This window comes from Phyllopteryx taeniolatus, chromosome 19, assembly GCF_024500385.1.
Source record: "Phyllopteryx taeniolatus isolate TA_2022b chromosome 19, UOR_Ptae_1.2, whole genome shotgun sequence".
Taxonomy (NCBI): domain Eukaryota; kingdom Metazoa; phylum Chordata; class Actinopteri; order Syngnathiformes; family Syngnathidae; genus Phyllopteryx; species Phyllopteryx taeniolatus.
The window spans coordinates 11981015-12002991 of NC_084520.1; the positions used below are offsets into that span (position 1 = coordinate 11981015).

Genomic DNA, 21977 nt, shown 5'->3' on the forward strand with positions numbered 1-21977 from the left:
AAGTGATTAAGTGGATACGGAATATCATATCGGTCTGGTAAAAGTTACAAAAGGTCAACTACAAATTTACTGTACAAGTCTCATCTCATTTAGTTTGAGCTGACAAATGCAGACAATGCAACAGCTGGAAATAAAACCACTTTATTATTATTAATCCATAAAAACAAATGTTGATTGCCAGCAAACATGGTAGATCTAAATCAAAAGGTGTTGAGGAGATTGACACGTAAATATTTACAGAAGACAAAAAAAAGTGCTTAAGTTTTAGCAGGATGTGAGAGTTGGGGACCTGGAGGGAATTTTCTTCTACGAGGCCCCAACATTAACAAATTTTTGTATTGTGGTGACAATATAGATATAACATGCGCACAAAATGTACAATTTTGGTCACTAAAACACTCAAATGTGGCCTCAAAACTATAAATTGGGACACAAAATACAAATTTGTGGCCAATGAGAAGTTATAACTTGCTAGAAATTTTGTGGACACACAAAATACACATTAAAGGGCCCATATTTTACCAAACCAACCTTTTCTAGTATTTGAGATGCATTACTATCTCTATGGTGACTCCGTAAATGTGAATTAAAATCGTCCATGGATTCCTGAGCTGCAGACGTTTTTCTGCCAAGAGGCCTGAAATCAGGTGTTTCGAATTTCTCGAGGTTATTTACATCACTCGCGAAGATCTCTGCTACCGAGCCAGCGCTGTCAACATAAACACGTCTGCCTTCACAACCAATCAGAGGAAAGGCTGACATTACATTTTCCGGTGAAGGTGCGCTCCATTTGCTTAGCCAGATGTCCGAATTTTCTATGGGAATGATATTAAACCCACAAAATTAGTATTTCATGGCCACAAATTAGCATTTTGATTGCATGTTATATCATAATTTTAATGTCTGGGGCTCCGTACTCTTCAGACGTTCCCTCCACATGCCTTACTTTCTCTTCCAGGACCACAAACAGCACAGACATCTTTTCAGTATCGCCCCCGACAACAAGAGCAAAACAAGTGCGCTTCCCCGTCACGACACAACATTCCAAACTCTACAGTAGTTTAACCACCAACCGACACACACACAATGTTCACACTCATCCTAACTAAGAACAGTCCCTAAGATTTGAGACGGATGCAAGAAGTTCCTTATAAAAAAAAAAAAAAACCCTTCTGGTGCTACCCTCGTACTGATGATTACATTTAAAAACTGGGGGAAAAAGTGCAGACTTTGAATGCGACGCTGACTTGCGTAGACTACAGCAGTGGTTCTCAACTTGAGGTACCTGGACCCCCCCAGGGCAATGTGTAACTTTGGGGTTCCAAATTGATTTAACAAAAAATAGTTGTATCATTGGAAATGGGGGGGGGGGGAAATACATAAGGTCCGGTGCGCCAATAAAACAAGTCAACTACTTCTCCCTAACCTAGCTTTGGGCCAATTAAAAGCTCTGATATGAATGTGAAAAATCATAGGTGTCGGAACAGTAATTAGGTTGGCAAGTAGCAACACTGCTTTTGTAAAAAAGCTTTGTTTGCAGCCTTGTTAGTGTAAGCAGTGCACATCAGCTAGTGATAATCGATAACCAAATTCAATTGAATTATAGTTCCTTTGTATAGAATCAGGGGTGTCAAACATTTGGGTTGCGGGCTATGTCTGCACACTCACGGCTGACAACGAGGCACTCTAAAGGGGCTACGCTAGTTGAATATCTGAAGGGATGCTGCATTTTCGGGGTGTAGGGGAGTGGTAACTCATGTTGGGGCACAAGTGCATCAGCGGGCCCCCGTTTTAGCATAAATAACTGAAATGGTGAGTTTAACACTGTACCTCCACAACTGAGTTCTAGATATTTTATACACAACACATGCAAAGATTGAGAACTATTTAGAAACAAATTTCTGAATTCACTTTTCAGTCTTTTAAAGAAGGGATTTCATGAAAATAAATGCTTTGTAAACCATCAATAAAAATGCTTTTTCTGGACAGATTTCCTGCTAAATGAAAAAAACTAATCCATTTAGGAAGAAACAAGTAGACATGATCTGCTTTGGTGGGCCGCAAAAATTATGTGGCAGGCCAGACATGGCTCCTGGGCCTTCAGTTTGACACCCTTGTATTAAGAGTCTGAAATATCTAGGTTGAAACGTTCATTTTGGTAGTTGATGTGTCTGTTTGGTGTTAGGATTATGAGTTCTTGGGGAAAGAAATTGTCCACTGTAAGGGGTCCCTGGACCCAAAAAGTTTGAGAACCCCTGGACTATGGACTATGACGAGTTAATGTAAGCGCAGCGCGTCAAGCTGAGCCTTTTGGTGACGACGATACATGTGGATGGAAATCTAGAAGAATAACAAGTGGATACACGTTGCAAGGCAGCGCTACTTCCTCAAACTCTTGACAGACCCGAAGATGGATCCCGCAACCGAAGAATTAGTCCTCCACAAAGCCGCCTCTTAAAAAAAGTCTTCTTTGCTTTCCTTTTTCCCACCTCGGAAGTCTGGAAAGATGAGTAGTCAAGCGAAGAGCTGGGAACAAAATATGGAGCAGAAGCTCTTGGCCTGAAGCTCGGTGAACTCCTAAAAGGGGAGCTTGACGATCTTGTGGTTGGAGAAGGCGCTTGTCCCAGCGCTCCGGTTAAGGAGGAGGCTTACAGTTTTTGGGGTTATGCTTATTGGGGAGCTGTGTGTTCTTGGTGAAAGTGGATTCCAGACCTTCCCAATCTCCCTCGCTGACTGCAATTTGTCCGCCGACAAAGCTCTTGAAAAATCCTTTTGCGTTCCCATTCCCTGCCTCGGAAGTCTGGAAAGATGTGTGGCCAAGCGAGGAGAAAAGGGGGGGTGGGGGGGGGGGGGGGTGGAAATGGGGAGCAGATGCTCTTGGCCAGATTTTGATGAATTCCTCCACAAGAAGGTTGGTGATCTTGTCATTGGATCTTGATGTTGGCTCTTGATGATTGTGTCCTTGGATCGGGATAACTTTGTCATTGGAGAAGGATATTTTCATGTCTGGGCTCGGTTCCCGGCACCTTGTCCTTGTCCTGGAGCTCAGGTGAAGGAAGCGGAAGTTTGGAGTTCTTGGGGTCCTGCTTCTTGGGGAGCTCTGGGTGCTCGGTGAAAGTGGATCCCAGACCTTCACAACCTCCCTGGCTGACTATGATTTGTCCTCCAACCGCCCTCCACAAAGCAACCTCTTTAAAAAAGTATTTGCGTTCCCTTGTCCCGCCTCGGAAATCCGAAAAGATGAGTGGTCAAGCGAGGGAAAATAACGAGGAGCAGAATGAAGGAAGGGCCAAACAAATGCGGGAAGTCAAGCGCAGGCAGGTTGGTGGGCCTCGCCTCCATCGTGTGTGTAGAAAGTCCCCTACAAGATTGGTTGTCTCACTTCTTCTTGTCCTTGGGCTTCTTGTCCGGCCTGGGCCGGTTCTGCTCAGCGCGTGGTACCACCAGAACGCTCCCATCTGCGGCGTACTGGAGAGAGTACCGACTGGGGGGGTAGGGCCGGCCCTGCTCATCCCGGACCTGGGCGAAAACCTCCTGGCACAGACTCTGCATTTTCTGCTTCATTTGCCGGATAGAGCGCAGGAACTCCATCTTCTCCTTCAGTAGCCTGGCTTTGTCACGCCTTAGCTGGTGTACACCTTCCTCCAGGTTGATGATGGTGTCCAGCTTGCGTTTGCGGCAGTTCTGCGCCGCCATTTTGTTCTTGCCACGCCGGCGGATGTCTCGGACCAGAGCTAACTGGGCCTCGCTCAGCTGGTGCTTGGCCAGGAGCTCGTTGAACTCCTCCACAGGAAGGTTGACAATCTTGTCGTTGGAGAACGGGATCTTCATGGAGCGGGCTCGCCGCTCGTCCCGGCTCGAGTGCTTGTCCAGGAGCTCGGATGAAGGAGGAGGAAGTTTGGCGTTTTTGGGGTTCTGCTTCTTGGGGAGCTCCGGGTGCTCTGTAAAGGGGGGTCCAAGCGGTAGGTTGTAGGTGTGGTTGTGGTTGATTCCTCCCAGCTGAGGGAGGCCGTGGAAGTTGTCCTGGACAGATAGTGAGATAAATAGAGGTACTTTATTTATCCACAAGGGAAATTCACTATCCAGTCATCCATCCATTTTCTCTAGCGCTTTTTGTCATTCAGGTAAGCTGTAGGCTATCCCATCTAACTTTGGCTGAGGCAGGGTACACCCTGGACTGACAGTCAGCCAATTGCTTAACTTGGTACCAATCCAATATTTGTCTACACGCGCTCTGCCATCGACGACGACCAGTCAATTTTGTCTATATGTGCCCTGATATTGGACATCAAGAAAAATGTGCTACTACAAATTGATGATCCAAAAGGCCAACACCTGCAATTGGTGGGTGACTAGTCCAGAGTGTACCTCACCTCTCGCTGAAGTCAGTTGGGATTGGCTTCAGCTCACCCTTGACCAGAATGAGAGTAAAATACTACTACTACTAATAATAATAATGCATTCAACTTATATAGTGCTTTTCATGGCACTCAAAAAAGCTTTACAATTAGATGCATTATTCATCCACTCCACAGTCGCACCTGCTGGTGGTAAGATACTTGTGTAGCCACAGCTGCCCTGGGGCAGTCTGACGGAAGCGTGGCTGCCATTCTGTGCCTACGGATCCTCCAACCACCACCAAACATCCAACGACATTCATTAATAGACAATGTGGGTTAAGTGTCTTCGACTAGGGACACGACGACGACATGCGCTCAGGCGGGGATATGAACCGAAGACCCTCTGGTTTAGGGCCTATGTTTACCCTCTGCGCCATGCCAATAAGTGGAATATGAAATGGATGGATGGATAGATAATTTGAATTGAAAAGTCAACCTGGAAGCTCATGCGGCACAGCTTGCTGTATTCCGGCTGGTATCCGCCCACAGCTCCTTCTTCCGAGTCGGACGTGGCGGTGCTGTAGCCAACGGCGCCCTCCTCTGAGAAGGTGGCGGAGGTGGACGAGGATGAGGAGGAGGACGTCTCCGAGCTGCTGGGGGACGCCGGACTACGACTGGAGTCCAGGGATAGGCCTGAGTCCGAGTCCAGCTCGTCCCGCAGCTGCGAGGCCTGAGCGTGACTGAAGCCCTCCTCCATGGCCAGGTCCAGGAGGCTGATCTCGTCCAGCATGGATTCCTCCAGAAGCCCGCCGAACGGGTCCACTGGGATGGGCATGGCGGTGACATTAGCACTGGTGGCGTTGAGAAGGGGGGGCAGAAAGAGTCCAGTGAGATTGGTGGTCCCAAAGGTGGCGTTGACGTGGCTGGAGTTGCTGGAGGACGATCGCACAACGCTGGCCGAGTCCAGTTGAGTGGGAAAAACTGGAGGGAACTCCTGGCTGCAGCCGGCCAGCGAAGCCTGGTGGAGGCTTACATCCTGGTGGATCGGTTCCACAGGCGGGACCAGTCCGAAGTCAGATGCCAACATCCTGCTAATGTCAACGCCGCACCCTGCGTCGCTGTTGTTCACATCCATGGCCTTCGACACAAAACACCATATTACATTTAGATTAGGCATTTGAATTATTTAGGATTGTAGTGTGGAGTCTTTGCTTCCCAATGCTGCAGTCCACCGTTTGTCTACATGTGCAGTATGATGGGAGAGTGATCAGTGCATTGTTTGTCTATGTTCCTTTTTAACACAACACTCACCCATTTAAGTCAACTCATGTTTACGTAGGGGATGGGAACCATAAGTGGTGCTATTCCTTCAGTTGACATATTTAAGTCGACTCTTGTTTTAGCCATTATTTCAAGGATACAGTAGTATTTTCTCTAATTCTTTTTAAATACTAGTTTGTGTTTTATGTCTTGAAGCGGCGGCACGGTGGGTGACTGGTTGGCACATGTGCCTCCCAGTTCTGGGGACCCAGGTTCAAATCCGGCCTCACCTGTGTGGGGTTTGCATGTTCTCCCCGTGCCTGCGTGGGTTTTCTCCGGGTACTCCGGTTTCCTCCCACATCCCCAAAACATGCATATTAGGTTGATTGTAGACTCTAAATTGTCCATAGGTGTGAATGTGAGTGCAAATTTTTGATTGTTTATATGTGCCCTGCAATTGGCTGGTGACCAGTTCAGGGTGTACCCTGCCTCTCGCCCCAAGATAGCTGGGATAGGCTCCAGGACGCCCGTGACCCTAGTGAGGATAGGATTTCTGTTAATGTGTTTGAGCTTTCCATCCATTTTCTGTACCGCTTGTTCTCATCCAGTTCGAGCCTATCCCAGCTGACTTTTGGAAAGAGGTGGCTTAAACCGTGGTCTGGTTGCCAATGACAGCCAAATGGAAGAGTTGGAAGTTTGAATCATCAATAGTAGCGTATGATAAGCGTTGAGCATTGCCTACTTGCAGCTCCATGATGGCCATGATGTCCTGCCATTGCTGCTCCAGGTCCAGCTGAGGCACCAGGCCCTGTGACGTGGACGGAGCTTCTGCACCGGTGGCTGCCACTTCGGGTGCCACAGCCGGGGCGGGAAACTACGAAAAAAATTAAAATCAATGACGTTAAAGTCTTCCGCATGCTGTGTCGTCGTTCCCCCCCCCCCCCAGAAGCGAAATTCACATGTAGTGGTGTAAAGCCAGGCACACACAGTGCAACGAGACCGAACCCTATGAATAATTAGATCGTGGTCATTCCAAATGTCAAATCTCAACAGCATAGACGCTTATGACCAATCAAAATGCCAGCTTATATCACAGGAGCTTTCACAACAAAAATTACATTTGTGGGTATACTGTATATATTGGATGTGTTCAAAATCTTTCACTTATTCCCTACTCACTATGTAGGGATTTTTACATAGTGGACAAATAAGAATAGTTTTGGAACGCTACTCGGGTGTACCGTTAATTACGTCATTTCCCTCACATACTTAAAACACACCGGATCAACATGCGGCGACAGAAATGTAGCTTCAGCAATCAGGTCAATACGCATGTCGCTTGTGGTTTGATAAAATAAAATAGGTGGCACTTCAAAATATTAATACCCGCTAAGAACAATAGGGGTCGCATCTTTTTGTTGTTGTTGCAGTCATCTGTTCGCGATTGTCCACTTCGGCTAGTTCGGGGTGAGAAATATGATCGTTTGCTTACGAGTTTAATTTGGGCTTTACGTGTCCGCCTTTACCTCTGGATCTTCTCCGAATGGGAATGTGGCCTCCAGCAGCCTCAAGCACTCCTGCAGAGACAGGGAGGTCTGTGAGCCTTCGGCAGGCTGCTGCACAACATGCACACCACAAAGTGGGAAAGGAATAAAAAACGTGAGGTGGCTGAGATGATGAACAGCATGACGACAAAAGATACAGAAAGTGGAACAGGTGAGCTGTACGGTTGGGCAAGAAACTCTATAGCACTCTACTACTGGTTCTTAAGCATCAGTTAACTACCTGTTCAAACAACGGCACAAATTTTGACTGTGTAAGCTCGGTCCAGGACAAAATGTAAGTCAGGAGAGGTGTCGCATTTTGCCACAAAAAGCAAACGATCATATTTCTCACCCCAAAATTGCTGACTGTGTTGCTGAATTAAGACTCTTTGGTTATACCTTGCACATATTTATATCATAGGAAGTAAGATACCCTTCCCAAGCCTTTTACATGTTCAGACCTGTTTGTATAGGCATCATTTTGCTGTGAGTACTGCAGTGTGTTCTTAATTATTCAGATTTTTTTTGTTAGCAAATTTATTAGTTAGTGTTCATAAAACCAGTGGTAGGCCAAAAAATTACATTAAATTGTTTTAGAACAGTTTCTTTTCAAACAATTTAGATACACTGGTGCCCTGAAATACAAGTGACCTGATTTAGGATTTTTTTTCGAGATACGAGCCGTCGTTCGGCGGAGTCTTTGCTTTGACTTGCGAGCAAAAATTTGAGATATGACTGCTATATGGTGGCAGTCAATTCAACACAATTTACAACAAGCAGCAGTTTGGAAGACAGAAATAAATTCTTCCAAAAAGAGGCTTCTAGTTATTTATTGCCAGTCCTGGTTGCAGTTTACTATCAAACTACACAAAACGAGAATTACACATCGTATATTTAAAACAACCAAAACGCTTTGCCTTAGGAAAGTCCGCTTAGCTTAATACTAACAAACCATTCAAAACACTATCGACAGGCGTTGGTGTCACAACGTAATAACCATTTAAACAACGGAAATTTGAACACAAACGGTGGCACAACATGTGGACTGATAATATAACAATACCATACACATATATTCTTTATCCTCAGTGAAGAACAGCTAATACTACTTTGGCTTACTAAAGAGCTGAGACTCTCGATGTGCAGTATATCTGTATGTTTCCATTACACTGTCCTCAGGTGGCCAAGGCCAATACATCAGAAAGAGCAGCTTAATGTCCACTGAATAGAAGCAAAAAAATGTGGCAAAAATTTCGAGTCGTTTCCATTCATTTTAATTACTGTTTGTAATGTTTTTATGAAATACAATATAATAGAGTGTCATGTTGTAATGTTTTTATAAAGTACAATATTATAGCGTGCTATGTTATGCTTTTTTGGGAGGCTGGAACATATATTATTTTCTATTTTTGTTTCCTTTTCTAGCTATAGTTACACTTTTCTGTTCATTTCAATGGGGCAGACGATTTGAGATGAGAGTGTACTCATGGAACAAATTAAACTCGTATCTCAAAACACCACTGTACAATTTGTATTTAACTTATACTGCATGTGCAATACATTTTAAGTTTAATTTCCCTATATTTAAGTGTAGTGTTAATGTTCAAACTGACCACAATGTGACAGTGGCTTACAATATTTTTAATTATACTTTTTAGGAACATTTGTCTACTACACTGCTGTATTTTAATGCTGGTCATCATGGTGTTACTTTGGAGAGCCAAGAATTTTTTGGCAGTTAAACCTAGTTTTAGAAAGCTTGAGAAACACTGTGTTAAGGTAATACCTATTCGCGGTTCGCTAGTCATACATTCACCTATTCCTTAACTTTTTGACACGTTTGTACCCTGAGTGGTCATTTTCCTTGACAACGCGACTTTCACTGTCTTTTCTTTTTTAAGGTATCACTTCATGCACCGGTATTTTAAAAAAAATACTAGTTTGGCACCATTACGGAGGGGAAAAAAAAGATACCCAACCATAGTGAGATATTTTACCTGCTGTGGAATGCTCTCTCCTGTCTCAATGTCCACAGAGCGAAGCGTCTGGAGGTTGACGCCGTTCCTCCAGCTTTCTCGCTGCTGCTCCTCGTTGGTGTCCTTGCTCTCCTGGGCCGGGCAAAGCTTGTCCTCCTCGGTGTCCTTCTGCCGGCTGCTGTAGTTAAACACCTCCCTGCCCGCGCCCAGGTCGATGTCCTGCCGCCACAGGATGTCAATCAGGTCGATGTCCTGCAGTACAACATTTAGTACTCATGTAATAATGCAGATTCAGTACATTTAGTACATGCATCTTCAGTGGCTGTGCAAAACTCAATCTCGTCAGGGGCCACATCGTATTTATGGTTAACCTCAGAGGGCCATTATGAATGAAAACCATATTAATGTATATTCACCTCATCATATTATTACAGATACAGTGGTGCCTTGAGATACAAGTTGAATTTGTTCCGTTACCACACTCTCAAATCATCTTTCCTTGAAATGAATGGAAAAGCCATTGTTCTGTTCCAGCCAAAAAAAAATGTTTTTTTTTTTTTTTTTTACTTTTTGTAATGTTTTTCTTCTTAAGAAAAATAGCATTCTATAATATTGTGCATTATACAAGTACACAGTAATGACACAATTAAATAGAATGTGAAGATTTAAACAGTTTTTGACACACTTTTTGCTTTGTGCTGCTCCTTCTAGTGTGCATGCCTTGGCCACCTGGGGGCAGTACAATACAAGCCGCAGTAATATTAGTCTTTCTTCGCAGAAGATAAAGAATATATGCCTGCGAGTATGGCAGCATGGTGAACGACTGGTTAGAGCGTCTGCCTCACAGTTCTGAGGACCGGGGTTCAATCCCCGGCCCCGCCTGTGTGGAGTTTGCATGTTCTCCCCGTGCCTGCGTGGGTTTTCTCCGGGCACTCCCGTTTCCTCCCACATCCCAAAAACATGCATGGTAGGTTAATTGACAATTCTAAATTGCCCGTAGGTGTGAACGTGAGTGCAAATGGTTGTTTGTTTGTATGTGCCCTGTGATTGGCTGGCAACCCCCGGCTCCTGCCAGATGATAGCTGGGATAGGCTCCAGCACGGCCGCGACCCTAGTGAGGTGAAGCGGCTCAGAAAATAGATGGATGGATGGATGCCTGTGAGTATTGTTATATTATCTGTACCCCGTTTGTGTTCAAATATCTGTTGCCTAAAGTGGTTAACCATGCGATGCTATTACATTTTCAATTATTTGTTAGCATTAAGCTAAACTGACTCACCTAAAGTAAAGCTATGCGTTTGTTTTGAATACACAACGTAAAATTCACTTGTTTTGTTTAGTTTGACAGCAAACTTCAACTAGGAGTGGCATTAAACAGCTTGAAGCCTCTTTTGTAAGAATAATTTACTATGTGCCAAACTGCTGCTTGTTGTAAATTGAGTTGAGTTGACTGCCACCATACAATGCTCGTATCTCTATTTTTTGCTCATATCTCAAAAGACTCAAAAGTCAGGTCACTTGTATCTCAAGTCTCTAGGCACTAGAAAGAAAACAAATTACATTTTTGGTCCAGATTTTCCTGTCAAAATGAAAAGAACAAATGTATTTAACATGAAATAGACACACTTCAATTGCTTTAGTGAACCACACAAAAGGTGAATGTGAACTTGTTGCCATCTCTAGAAACTGAGCGTGAATGCTAAAGAGCTGCCGCTGAACTTAAATGCTGTGAAATGTAGCAAATGAATTTACAAATATTGAGTTTTAGCAAAAATCGCTACTAATGAGAATTCCTAAAATCATTGTGACGCATATGCAGGCAACGTGAGCTTTTAAAGTTCCAGAAGCATGAGTTGGCTTATATTAGCATGACATTAGTGCTATGCTAGCCTGACCATGTAACCATCATGTGACCACACAGGAGTCTTGCTTCATTACGGCCCAACAGGGACTTTATGTGTTGCAATAATATGAGCGTGAGATGCTATTAATAAGTGTATTAATATTTCAAGGAGGCACAGTTCTGAGATTTTGGGATTGAATCTAGGCTCTGGCCCTTGTATGTTCCCAAACATTGACTAGCAACCAGTCCATTGTTTGTCTATGTGCCCAGACATTGCCCAGTCCATTATTTTTTGCCCTGCCATTGGCTGGCGGCCAATTCATTGTTTATATAGATGTGCCCCGTTATTGACTAGGGATCCATTATTTGTTTCTCGACATGCAATCTGTAATTGGCCACTATCCTGTAAATTGTCTAGATGTGCCCTTCTATTGCCACTTGGAAATTCACCTATTCGCTGATTTTTTGGGGGAATCTATATAGTTATTTGCTGGAAAAGTCACCTATTGCTGTTTTTGTGCTCACGCCAAAGACTTGTCTAATATAAAAAGTGTTTTTATGTGATCTTTGTGCCAAGAAAGGAGGAGGGGAGAAGCTTAATTTAATCAGGCCATTGTCTTGAACGGTTCCGGGATTTTACCTCTTTGCTGAGGTCGTCGTTGTCGTCCTGCCGCTGGTCGCCATCGGATGCCACCGCACCAAGGCTGCCGTCGGCTACGTTAAGGTTGTAGGTGGTCTCGGGCGGACTCCCTTCGCCTCCTCCGGTCCCCCTCATGGCCGGGGCAGCGTCGAGGTCGTTCACGTCCTCGAGGGCACCCCCATTGTCCAGGGCGATGCTGGCGCCGCCCGCCTGACCGCTCTCGGCGTCGCGGTGCACCAGCCAGGTGTCGAGCTCAGGGCTGGGCACGAAGAGGCGATCCAGCTGGCGCACCCGATTCAGCAGGCGGCGGGTGGCGAAGAACTGGTCCAGGTCCACACTCTTGGGGTGAATGCCATAGCCGTCCAGCGTGTTGCGCAGGTTGTGGAACTGAGCGGGCGTGTAGGCTGAGCTGGGGCCCAGGATGATCTCCCTCAGGGGGGGCAGCTGGCCGCTCAGGTAGGTGTCCACGTCCACCTGCACCCCGATCAGACTCAGAAGGATGGTGAACTGAATCAGGCCCTCTGTGAAGTACTTTTTCAGGTAAAGCATTTCTTTGCAAAAGGAACAAAAAGGTGAAAGTAAAAAAAAATAAAATAAAAACGGGGCCTTGAACCGACAAGTATAAGAGGACTTAAAGAGCTTTAAAAATTAGCCAGGGAGAGTCCAGGGGAAAACGTTTACAGCTCCGGGGGTGGGGGGGGATTTTTTTTGACACTCGTGAGAGAGTCCACTTTCCTTCTTCATATGATTGTCATCTTCCTGGCGAGAGAAACAACCGTAAATGCTCCACAGAGCAATGAAGCAGCAGCAGCAGCAGACATTTCAAAGCTCGGCTACATTTGGACATTTAACCGAGCAGCAGGATTCACTCGCTCGCCACGCCGCAGACAACTCCCGACGATGTCGCCATCATTCTTTCCTATGAAACTAAACCGTGGAGCGGTTTGAGCATCACCCACCCCACCCTTGACGGGACAACAACTTCTTGCGGTGCTGCTGAAGGTGAAAGCTGCCCGAGGAGCAGACGAGGTCCCTCCCTCCTCTCCTCTTCTTCCCTCCTCTCCTCTTCTTCCTGGTGGCTAGCACTTAGCCGCCTTGTATTTTGAGCCCGCGTAACGTACATCAAAGTATCACGTTTTAAACAAAACACACGACTGGTATGGAGCCATTTAACCGTGTACGTGTTAATTTAACTTTGTTTTCGCTGTTAAAAAAAAAAGAAAAAAAAGAAAGTGACAGGCGTCTTCACCGGATTCGACGTTTTTAGCGTCAAACAATCTCCCTAGCAACAAGTGGTGATTGACGTGAGGTAGCAGCCATTCGCCGAAGCCCAAACGCGGAAGCGACACGCCAGTGCAGCCGTCAGCAGCCAATAATAAACGAGGCGTAGGCGGGACGAGAGAAAGTCTCAATTTCTATTGGTACTCGCTGCTATCACGCTGCGGTTAGCCGCGCCGGGCTACTTTCCCCCCTGTCAAAATACCAAATCCTCTCCAAACTACTTGAATGAATAAGTTATTTAATTATTGAAATTGTTATCCATTTGTAAAGCTTAGCTCCTCATGTACGCGTCATCTGCTGTCATAACGTCGTTTGCTGCGAGCCATGTACCAGCGTACGTATTTAGAAACATTGATTTAATACTCACGACAAGAAGCTTTTTTTGGGGTGTGTGTGTGTGTGTGTGTTAGGTCTCCATGCCACAAAGTCCACGAAACGCCGCTATTGTAGTCCAGCCTCGTCAGAAGTTCCGTGTTGCCGTCGTCCCATTTAGCTCAGCCCACCCAGCCTTTCGTCGTTGGATGGCCCAGCATGACTTGCACAATTGCTAGCGGCTCCAGCTAGCGTTAGCCTAGCCGCGGCGCTTGACACCAATACACGCTTTCGCACGGCGCATGCGTAGAACATTCTAGTCGCCAGCTTTCATCAGCCGACTGAAATTCCCCTCCACGGATTTATAAATATCATCAGGCCATACACGTCACGGGGCAGAACTCTTGCCTTTTAAGAAAAACAACTGCTACTGACTTTTACTTTCGGATGAGTCACATTTAATGTTGCTGTTTTTCTGTTGTTGTTAACATTTGAATGATGTAATTCAAATGTAATATGTCACTTTTATAAGCTCAGGCCACATTATGTCATCACCATATCAAACCATTATGCTAATATCTTTCTTTCGTAATAATAAAAAAATTGTGTAAATTTTGTTTACTTATTCTTTTCACACATTTTGAATTATGATAGAGCAGTTTTGGAAGCAATATGTACAGTGCTCTAGTGCAGTGATTCCAAACCGGTGTTATCCTATTTCGCTTAATTACTCCCAAAACATTATTTACAACAAATAAAGGATTTTTCTTCACCTATCTATGCCAACGGTGTATAGTGACAGGCAGAATGCTCTTCCAATAGATGGGAGATGGTACAATTAAACTGTGTAGCCACTTTTTTGAGCAGACATTTTTCTTTGGTGACATGACATTTTTGGAATGTAAAATATGTGCCTTTACTCCAAAAAGGTTGAGAAACCTCGCTATAGTGGTTAGCACATCTGCCTCCCAGTTCTAACGTTCAGGGTTTGAATCTTAGCTGTCTCCTAAGTGAGTTTTTACTCTCACATTCCTAAAACATACAAGTTACCTTCCTTCATTGAAAACTCAATTGTCCATAGGTTTGAGTATGTTGCATGTAAGTGCAAATTATTATTTTTTTGGCTATGTGATATATTGCTTGGCACCCAGGCCACGGTTTGCCTAAATTTGAGTGACCTGTCAAGTGTGTACCCAATGGTGAAAAGTGAAGAACGGGTGCTTAAAGGCACGTGTGGACCGATAGTGAAGTCGATAATAATAAAAAAAAAAATGAAGGCTAGTCTAAAGTAAATTTTCACCCCAAAAAAAAAAAGTTGTGTGTGAATGAAAGGACAAAAGAGAGAAAAATAAGTGGTCTAGAAAATGGATGGTTGGACCGTTTTGGACACACAAGGTAGAACGCCACAGTTTTAGCATCGACAGAACACACTGGACGAGATTTTTGAAATGAAATAAAACTTTTATTTTGTTAAACTCTCTATATGATGACACCCATCAGGTTGACTGGCCGGTTATTGTAGCGCTTGGAAATGTCACCTTCAATCTGTGATGAATAGATTTCACACTAAAATAAGCAACACTTATTTCAAACATGAAACATTTGAATACCATTTGTTGCAATAATTACTTGCGAATGCAATTTCTGTAGAAAGTGGGTGTTAATGCTAAAAGAGCTGCCACTGAACTGAAATGCTTGTCAAATTAAAAGAAATGTAGATGTGAGATTTGGGAAATAATTATACTGAATTATAGTACTAATACCGTGAGATTTTCTAAAATCAGTGCAATTCTTGTTCCAATTCCATTTTAGATTTTGCCCTGTATTTATGCAGTATTTGTCATGAGAATTGCTCAAATGTCAACATGCTAACTAGGTCTGCTAACATATAGCAGAACAGTAACCTGAGAATGGAAAGCAAATGTGCTGAATGAGCTAACTATTTAATGTTGGAATGGTCGCAATGTGGACGTTTTAGAAGGACACAAAAGTGGCGGTGTAATAAAACATTTATTTTTTTTGGATGGGTGGGGGGCGAGAATAACGTGTCTTGCATCTCCAAAATTTCAGGAAATCAAAACACGTTGCTTGCGTTATCAAACACCGCATGGTTCAAGTTTGTATTACACCTTATATTGCTATCGTATACCGTTGCACATCAACATTAAGATGACACCATCTCAAAATCATGTTCAATAGCAAATTTTTAAAAATTGGGGGGGAAAAAAAATGTTAATTTATGATGCTGTCATTAATTAAAATCCACATCAAAGTCTGCGCTTACGACAGTGGTTACATCATCTTCCCAACTCTTTCTTAAAAGGTCTTACAGCAACGAGTGATGTAATAAATAAAAAGATAATTTGGCTTCGCAGTGCAATAGGCAGAAATTAATCTGCACACAAACGTACCTTCATGGCTGACCAGTTCCTTCTGCACCAAAGCAATCCATTCTTTATAAAATAAGCTCATTTAAATGTATTTAACTTGACTATTTTCACTCATTATTGTCGAAAAAACATCCAGACTTTCAATCTTGAGGTGACATAATGGCATACAGCTCCCGCAGAAGGAGGGAAGAGAGGTTTACAATACTTCTCGGAGAGTTGAGTGTTCAAGAGACTTAATAAATTTGTTCTCAAGCTATTCTCTACACTTTTAATTGCGTAATAATGTGTAAACAAAAAATAACAGCCAACTTGGGGGACAGACCAAAAGTATCGATTTGTGAAAAATATGAAATGCGCAATATTTGGACGTCCCAAGATTTTCGCCTGGGTGACGATATGCTTACCATTTTTTTGAGCTCCTGCGTGTGTTCTGCCAGCAGGTCAACTCGAGGCTCCAGTCTGGACTGTTCCTCCAAGGCTTCCTGCCTCTTCTCAACCATGCTGACTGCCTTCAGCTCCAGAATGTCGGCCTGCTTCATTTTCTGGCTCAGCACCTCTGTCACACGCTCCACGTACCTGCACACAAGTGTTTATTGTTTTGTTTGAGTTTATTTGTCTGGGACCATGAACAGACAATATGCTTGTTCTTTGTCTGCCAAAATATTTATCTTACCAGGCAGAGTTTGTCAAAGAACATTTCACTTGCTTCAAGCATTCGCTTCCTCACAAATCTTAATAAGGTACTATGACTTGTTATAGAGATTTTATTACTGGTTTTGAGTAAATCTTAAATCTTATTTAAAAATAAATACCGCAATTATAAGGGTGAAGGTACTATAAACACACTAGTATGAAGACGTTTGTTTAATTTTGTAATATAGTCCTCATTCCGTGACATTTTTCCGTAGTTTTTTTTTGTGCAGGGACAGCGTACCGCGGCGAGGCCAGGATCATGAAGAGGTGCTGCATCCGGAGCGACGTGAGTCGGCCCAGCAGGTCCTGCACCTCCGACAGCATGCCGCGGACATGCTCGCTGCTCTGGATGAGGATGATACGCGGCGCCGACTGGAACTGACTCATGGCCACCACGTCGCTCTCTTGGCCCATCTCGGTGAGGCGCTGGCTCAAGAACGCTTCCAGCTGCGCGGGGGGCAGGAACAGGATGCATTTATAAGAGAAGTGAGTCCCAACCGCTCTTTGTGGCATTTTAACAAGAGATCATCATCAATGCTTATTTGATTAAATGTTTTAATCCCATGATAACCTTAAATGTTACCTCCATGAGTTCATCGATGAATTGTCTGCGGGACTGGGCGTTCTCCAGCACGCTTAAGGCATCATTGCCTCTCGCCACGTCTTCGGGACCTATGATGTTGTGCCTCGTCTTTAACACAAACAAATATTCAAGCAAGTCTAGTAGGTACAATTAGAAGCTCACGTACAGTCTGCGCCTGCTTGTACGATCTCAATCTCAACGGGAGCGACGTCGGCGTCCCCCCAGTCGATCGCATCTCCACCGCCGCCGTCCTGTTGGCAGACAACAGGAAGAGATGTTTACTCTTAAGGAATATATGACTTTAGTGCATATACGATGCATCGAGAAAGTATTCACAGGACTTGACTTTTTCCACATTTCGCTATGTTATAGGATTATTCCAAAGTGAATTGGACCTCAGAGCTGGGCTCCACACTGATGCCCCAGTCAATCCCGTCCTCCGCTGGGATTCCCGAGCCCGGCTCCTGAGTGCTGAAGTCTCCCCAGTCGATCTAGATGACAAAAAAAAAAAAAAACACACACGACTTCTCTAATTCTCCAATTTTTATTTATTATGAAGAAAACTAAGAGCCTTAGAAACAGCCGTAACGCCATAAACACATTACTAGGAATTTTTTTTTCTTTAGCATGACCGCTGATTTCCATTTGATCTAGTGGTTCTCAAAAAATTATTACCTCTTCAAGAACCTCCATAATAACTAAAATTAAAATAGTAGCGTAGTAGGCCTAGGGGTTCATCAAACAAGAAATGTTTTATTCCTTAAAATTATATTGAATATTATTGTGAGCCACTGTAACAGCATGCAGTTTGAAGATTAGCACTGTACTTAATATAGGGGGAAAAAAATGTCCATCCATCCATCCATTTTCTACACCGCTTATCCTCACCAGGGCCCCTAATGTCTTACTTACATAACACAAAATAAGCACATTAGGGACAATTATTAATGCTTTTTTTTTTTTTTTTTAGCATGACTGCCTTTCTTTTTCTGTTTGTATCTAGTTTCTTAACTATTGTTCATTTGCAAGTATTTTATGACTAAAGCTGTTTATTTTTGGTCACTGCATGTACCCATACTTTATATGTATTTTGAGTAAATTATAGTAAACAGTAAATATTTGTCTCTCTTACTACTTTTTCGTAAATAGTTTTTAAACTACTTACCAATCTATGCGTCAAGATGGAAACTTACCGTGTCGTCGGCCGGCGCTTTCGCAGGTGTCTCCTCCACGTGCGGCCTCTCCGTCACCCTGGGAACCTTCCCGGTCCTCCACTCGTAGAATGTGGGGTTTCCTCTCTTCTGCACGAATGTCAACATAGGAAGAACCGGCTCCGACCTGCCGACAGATACTCGTCAGCTAAACAACGGGATAGGAGCATACAGTGGACAGAATCGGATCGGAACCTGCGGATTCACTTATTCGTGGATATGTTTCAAATTTGGTTTTCAAAAATTTTGTTTTTTCAAATATGTTTTTTTTGAGGGGGGCAACAACAACAAAAACGCTTATTGGCAGTATATCTATATATACCTGTAGTATAGTAGCAGTATACTGTATACAGTTATTTTTCCTCAATGCAGTTATAATGGATGTCAATTATTCACGGATTTTCACTATTCGCAGTCGGGCCTGGTCCCTATCCCCCACGAATAGCGGAGATCCTTATTGATTTTTTTTATGTTTATATACTCACCACTCGCATACGAAGTTGGTGAAAGCGGTGTAAAGTTGGATTTTCTCTTCAAGCCTGGCGGCATCCGTCCCCACTTTGTCAAGAACATCTGGTAGCTCTTTGACCAGAGCCTGCAGCTCACGAGGAACATTGTCTCCCTGGAAGAAGCGCAGCATGGTGACTACAGTGCATCCGTGCATACTTTCTGTGATGTTTTTGCAAGGTGGGGTGCTGTGAAATTTTTGTAATGTAAATTATGTGGTTTGGCTTGAAGGTTAGAAAACTCTTGACATAGAACAGTGTATGTTCTTGGATTCATCTTACTACTCCTCCGACGTGACCTCACCTTGATGCCGTACTGCTTGCAGGCGGCGTAGTAGTGCTCCTGCAGGTTGCCGGCCGAGCTGTGGCACTCCATCTCTCGCCGGCTCATCTCCTGCTGCAGCTGCTTGGCTTTGGCCAGCTGCTTCCTCAGAGCCGGACCCTCGTAGCTGACGTTGCGACTCAGCAGGCTGGCCACCTCGGCTGTAACATACCCCCCGAAAAAAACAAAAAACAAACACTGGCTACTGTGCTGCTCCTTTTCCGATGTTCTCAAGCGATCTTTAATTGATTTTGCGCTCACCCAAATAGATGTTATCTCCTTGGTACAGGTTCACAATCTCTTGCCAGTCCTGCAAGCACACAAACACACAATCACAAAACTTTTGAAGTGACTTGACAATGAACAAGAAGGCCGCAGCAGCAATTTAGATTGGATTGGATCTTCTCACCTTCATCCTCTGTGAAGAATATTTGCCAAAGATGTTCTTGGACGACTCTTCAGTCCCCTTCAGGATTTCCACGATTCTCAAGCAGTGGAAGTAGTGAATGTCTACATGGAACAGGGTAAAAAAATCTGTTATAAATGTGTAGTTGTATTATACGTAGTTGTTGCATTCAAATTATATAATCTGTGTAACTTTAAATAGTGACTATCGAACATTAATTCCAGTGTGTACCACTGCACCACTAAATAATGTGACACTGCCCACCAGTGGTGGAAACAACAACATACAAATACAGACTCCTTGACGCAGGTCGGACTGCAGCAATCTATTATTTTTAGAATCAATATGCTACCGATTATCGCATTGATTCAAAATTAATTTTGCATTACTAAACAACAAAATATGGATGTGAGGTACGGGTATTATTTTTGTCCACTTGGGGTCGTCATCTTCAAGTTCTACACTGTAGTATCTGTGATTAAGTGTGTGTAGATTTAAAAGGTGGGCCTTGGCTTGGTGAATGATAACAGATGGATACCTACAGGAGCCTGAGAGGAGCTGCTTGATCTCATTGTTCTCCGGCATGTCCTGCATGGCGCCGTTGATTTTCTCTCGGATCCCTTTGACAGCATTCTGCCATTTGAGATTGCAGTGACGACGATCTATCAGCCAGTCTGCGCACACACACACACACACACACGTACGCACGCGCACACACACACACACACACACACACACACGTGAGAACATGTTGACTCCATGTCAGGCGAACCATTGTGCCGCAGTGTGTTTCGATTTAAGTGATTTTTTTTTTAACTAAAGATTTTGCACAATTTCACATAGTTTTAAGACTAAATGAAAAAGCTTTATATATTTATTTTATTTTTTATTTTTGTCATCTGTTTAGTAATATTATTTAAGTATACCTTTGACATTTTATTGTTTATTTTATCTAATACTCTGCTTTTGTACATGTAGTTTTTGTTGTTGTTGCTCAACAAGTTATTTTTGCATTTTGCTGTTGTAGTTTTGCGGCACGGTGAACGACTGGTTAGAGTGTCTGCCTCACAGTTCTGAGGACTGGGGTTCAAATCCCGGCCCCGCCTGTGTGGAGTTTGCATGTTCTTCCCGTGCCTGTGTGGGTTTTCTCCGGGTACTCCGGTTTCCTCCCACATCCCAAAAACATGCAGGGTATTGAAGACTCTAAATTGTCCGTAGGTGTGAATGTGAGTGTGAATGGTTGTTTGTTTGTATGTGCCCTGCGATTGGCTGGCGACCAGTTCAGGGTGTACCCCGCCTCTCGCCCAAAGTTAGCTGGGATAGGCTCCAGCACGCCCGCGACCCTAGTGAGGAGAAGCGGAATGGAAGATGAATGAATGTTGTAGTTCTTTTTTTAAAACCAACTGTGCACTGGTATGTTTTTGTTACTTTTAGTAAGTTCGATCAATGATTCCAATCATTGTCAACCACATCAGTGTTGTGAGAGAATATCAGGTGTGAGAATGGGAAATGATCCAACTCCAGTAAATTTATTTCCTACAAATTATGTATCTTAGTTCATCTATGTCAGCAACATATAGTGACAGGCAGACCAATGAAATGCTCTTCTATTAGATGTCAGAAGACACAATTAACCTGTGTATCCATTATTATTTAATTTAAGTACACAGTAATACATTTTTTGTGACATTTTTGTTTGGTGGTGTACAATTACTTTTTTTCCCCAATATGTGCCTTGGCTCGATAAAGTTTGGATGTAATGCGTTATGACATTAAACGCATCCCACTGTGGAGGGACTTCCAATATTCCAAGTGGCATTTCTCAGTCTTTTTCCTTTTTTTCTATGATCCTTAAACGCAGCACCACACTGGAGCCAAGTCTTATCACAGGCCAACTAAAAGAAGACCCGTAAAAGGCTTGCATGACATGAACAAAATATTGTTTTCGGCCTTACCCAACAGTTTGTTCGTCTGAATGTCGATGGGGACGTTCTGAATGTTCTGCTGAGGTGAGAAAATACTCGTTTAGGAATGGATAACGTTATACAGTAAAGCATTGACGCAGACACAGCTGCACAGTTGCCTCTTACTGAGCTTTAAAACGGTGAGCTAACTCTAATCGAGCTCGTTGGTTTCTTCCTCCTACCTCCATGATGACTTGTTTTTCTGTGAAATCCTGTAGTACGGCTTTTTATTCCATGTTTATTTGTGGACTTTCTCTGGAGAAGAAATCATCATCGTTATCCAGGTTTGACACGTTCCGAGAGCGAGGACCAATAGGAGGAGGTGATCTTACGTTGATAAAAGACCTGGCTAATAAGAGCTCATTTTGCTGATAACGCGCTCTGATTGGTGAATGGCCGAGCATTTATTTCCGTGCAGCGCTATGGTTTGTCAATAGAGAGCGACAAATCTTCATCAAGATTTATTTTGTCTTTTCAACCACTACTCGATCGTTGACGCATTTATTAGCGATGTATTTATGCTCATAAAACACTTTAGAAGCCAAACATCCGTAATTATACAGGACGTCATTAGAGGTAACGATAACACCTTTTGTTATTGTATCAATCATCAAGATCAATTAAGTTTCTCATGAGTCAATGGTCGGCAAAAGAACGTCTTTTCGTGGAGGCTATATAACATATCTTAAAAGAAAGCGATGACACT

The 21977-nt window shown here is 43.5% G+C and overlaps 2 protein-coding genes and 1 long non-coding RNA gene across 11 annotated transcripts; 1 reads left to right on the top strand and 2 right to left on the bottom strand.

The window, feature by feature from the left end:
• Window positions 1-125: 125 nt before the first annotated feature.
• nfe2l1b (nfe2 like bZIP transcription factor 1b) lies at window positions 126-13496 on the bottom strand. 8 transcript variants are annotated; one of them, XM_061756715.1, is made up of 7 exons: window positions 13252-13496; window positions 11604-12362; window positions 9142-9339; window positions 7127-7216; window positions 6343-6474; window positions 4837-5478; window positions 126-4023 (listed from the first exon to the last, which is right to left on the bottom strand). In XM_061756715.1, exons 2-7 carry the CDS (start codon window positions 12150-12152, stop codon window positions 3379-3381), a joined length of 2256 nt encoding a protein of 751 aa, XP_061612699.1. In that variant the 5' UTR covers window positions 12153-12362; window positions 13252-13496; the 3' UTR covers window positions 126-3378. The 8 variants fall into 8 exon arrangements, with proteins under 8 accessions (XP_061612699.1, XP_061612697.1, XP_061612695.1 ...); XM_061756713.1 differs by having other exon boundaries at window positions 9142-9372; window positions 11604-12358; window positions 13255-13495; XM_061756711.1 differs by having other exon boundaries at window positions 9142-9372; window positions 13255-13495.
• LOC133469535 (uncharacterized) lies at window positions 13047-21115 on the top strand. The gene is made up of 4 exons (XR_009785723.1): window positions 13047-13218; window positions 16027-16326; window positions 16495-16765; window positions 18082-21115. It is a non-coding gene; the product is annotated as an uncharacterized LOC133469535 (long non-coding RNA).
• cdk5rap3 (CDK5 regulatory subunit associated protein 3) lies at window positions 14637-21720 on the bottom strand. Of its 2 annotated transcripts, none has more exons than XM_061756720.1 (14): window positions 21454-21720; window positions 21263-21308; window positions 19850-19981; window positions 19311-19411; window positions 19163-19211; window positions 18884-19062; window positions 18559-18695; window positions 18056-18200; window positions 17258-17353; window positions 17029-17113; window positions 16863-16951; window positions 16521-16726; window positions 15991-16162; window positions 14637-14741 (listed from the first exon to the last, which is right to left on the bottom strand). In XM_061756720.1, the coding sequence occupies exons 1-14, from the start codon at window positions 21457-21459 to the stop codon at window positions 14676-14678; spliced, it is 1509 nt and encodes a 502-aa protein (XP_061612704.1). In that variant the 5' UTR covers window positions 21460-21720; the 3' UTR covers window positions 14637-14675. The 2 variants fall into 2 exon arrangements, with proteins under 2 accessions (XP_061612704.1, XP_061612703.1); XM_061756719.1 differs by having other exon boundaries at window positions 21263-21311; window positions 21454-21717.
• Between the last annotated feature and the right edge of the window lie 257 nt (window positions 21721-21977).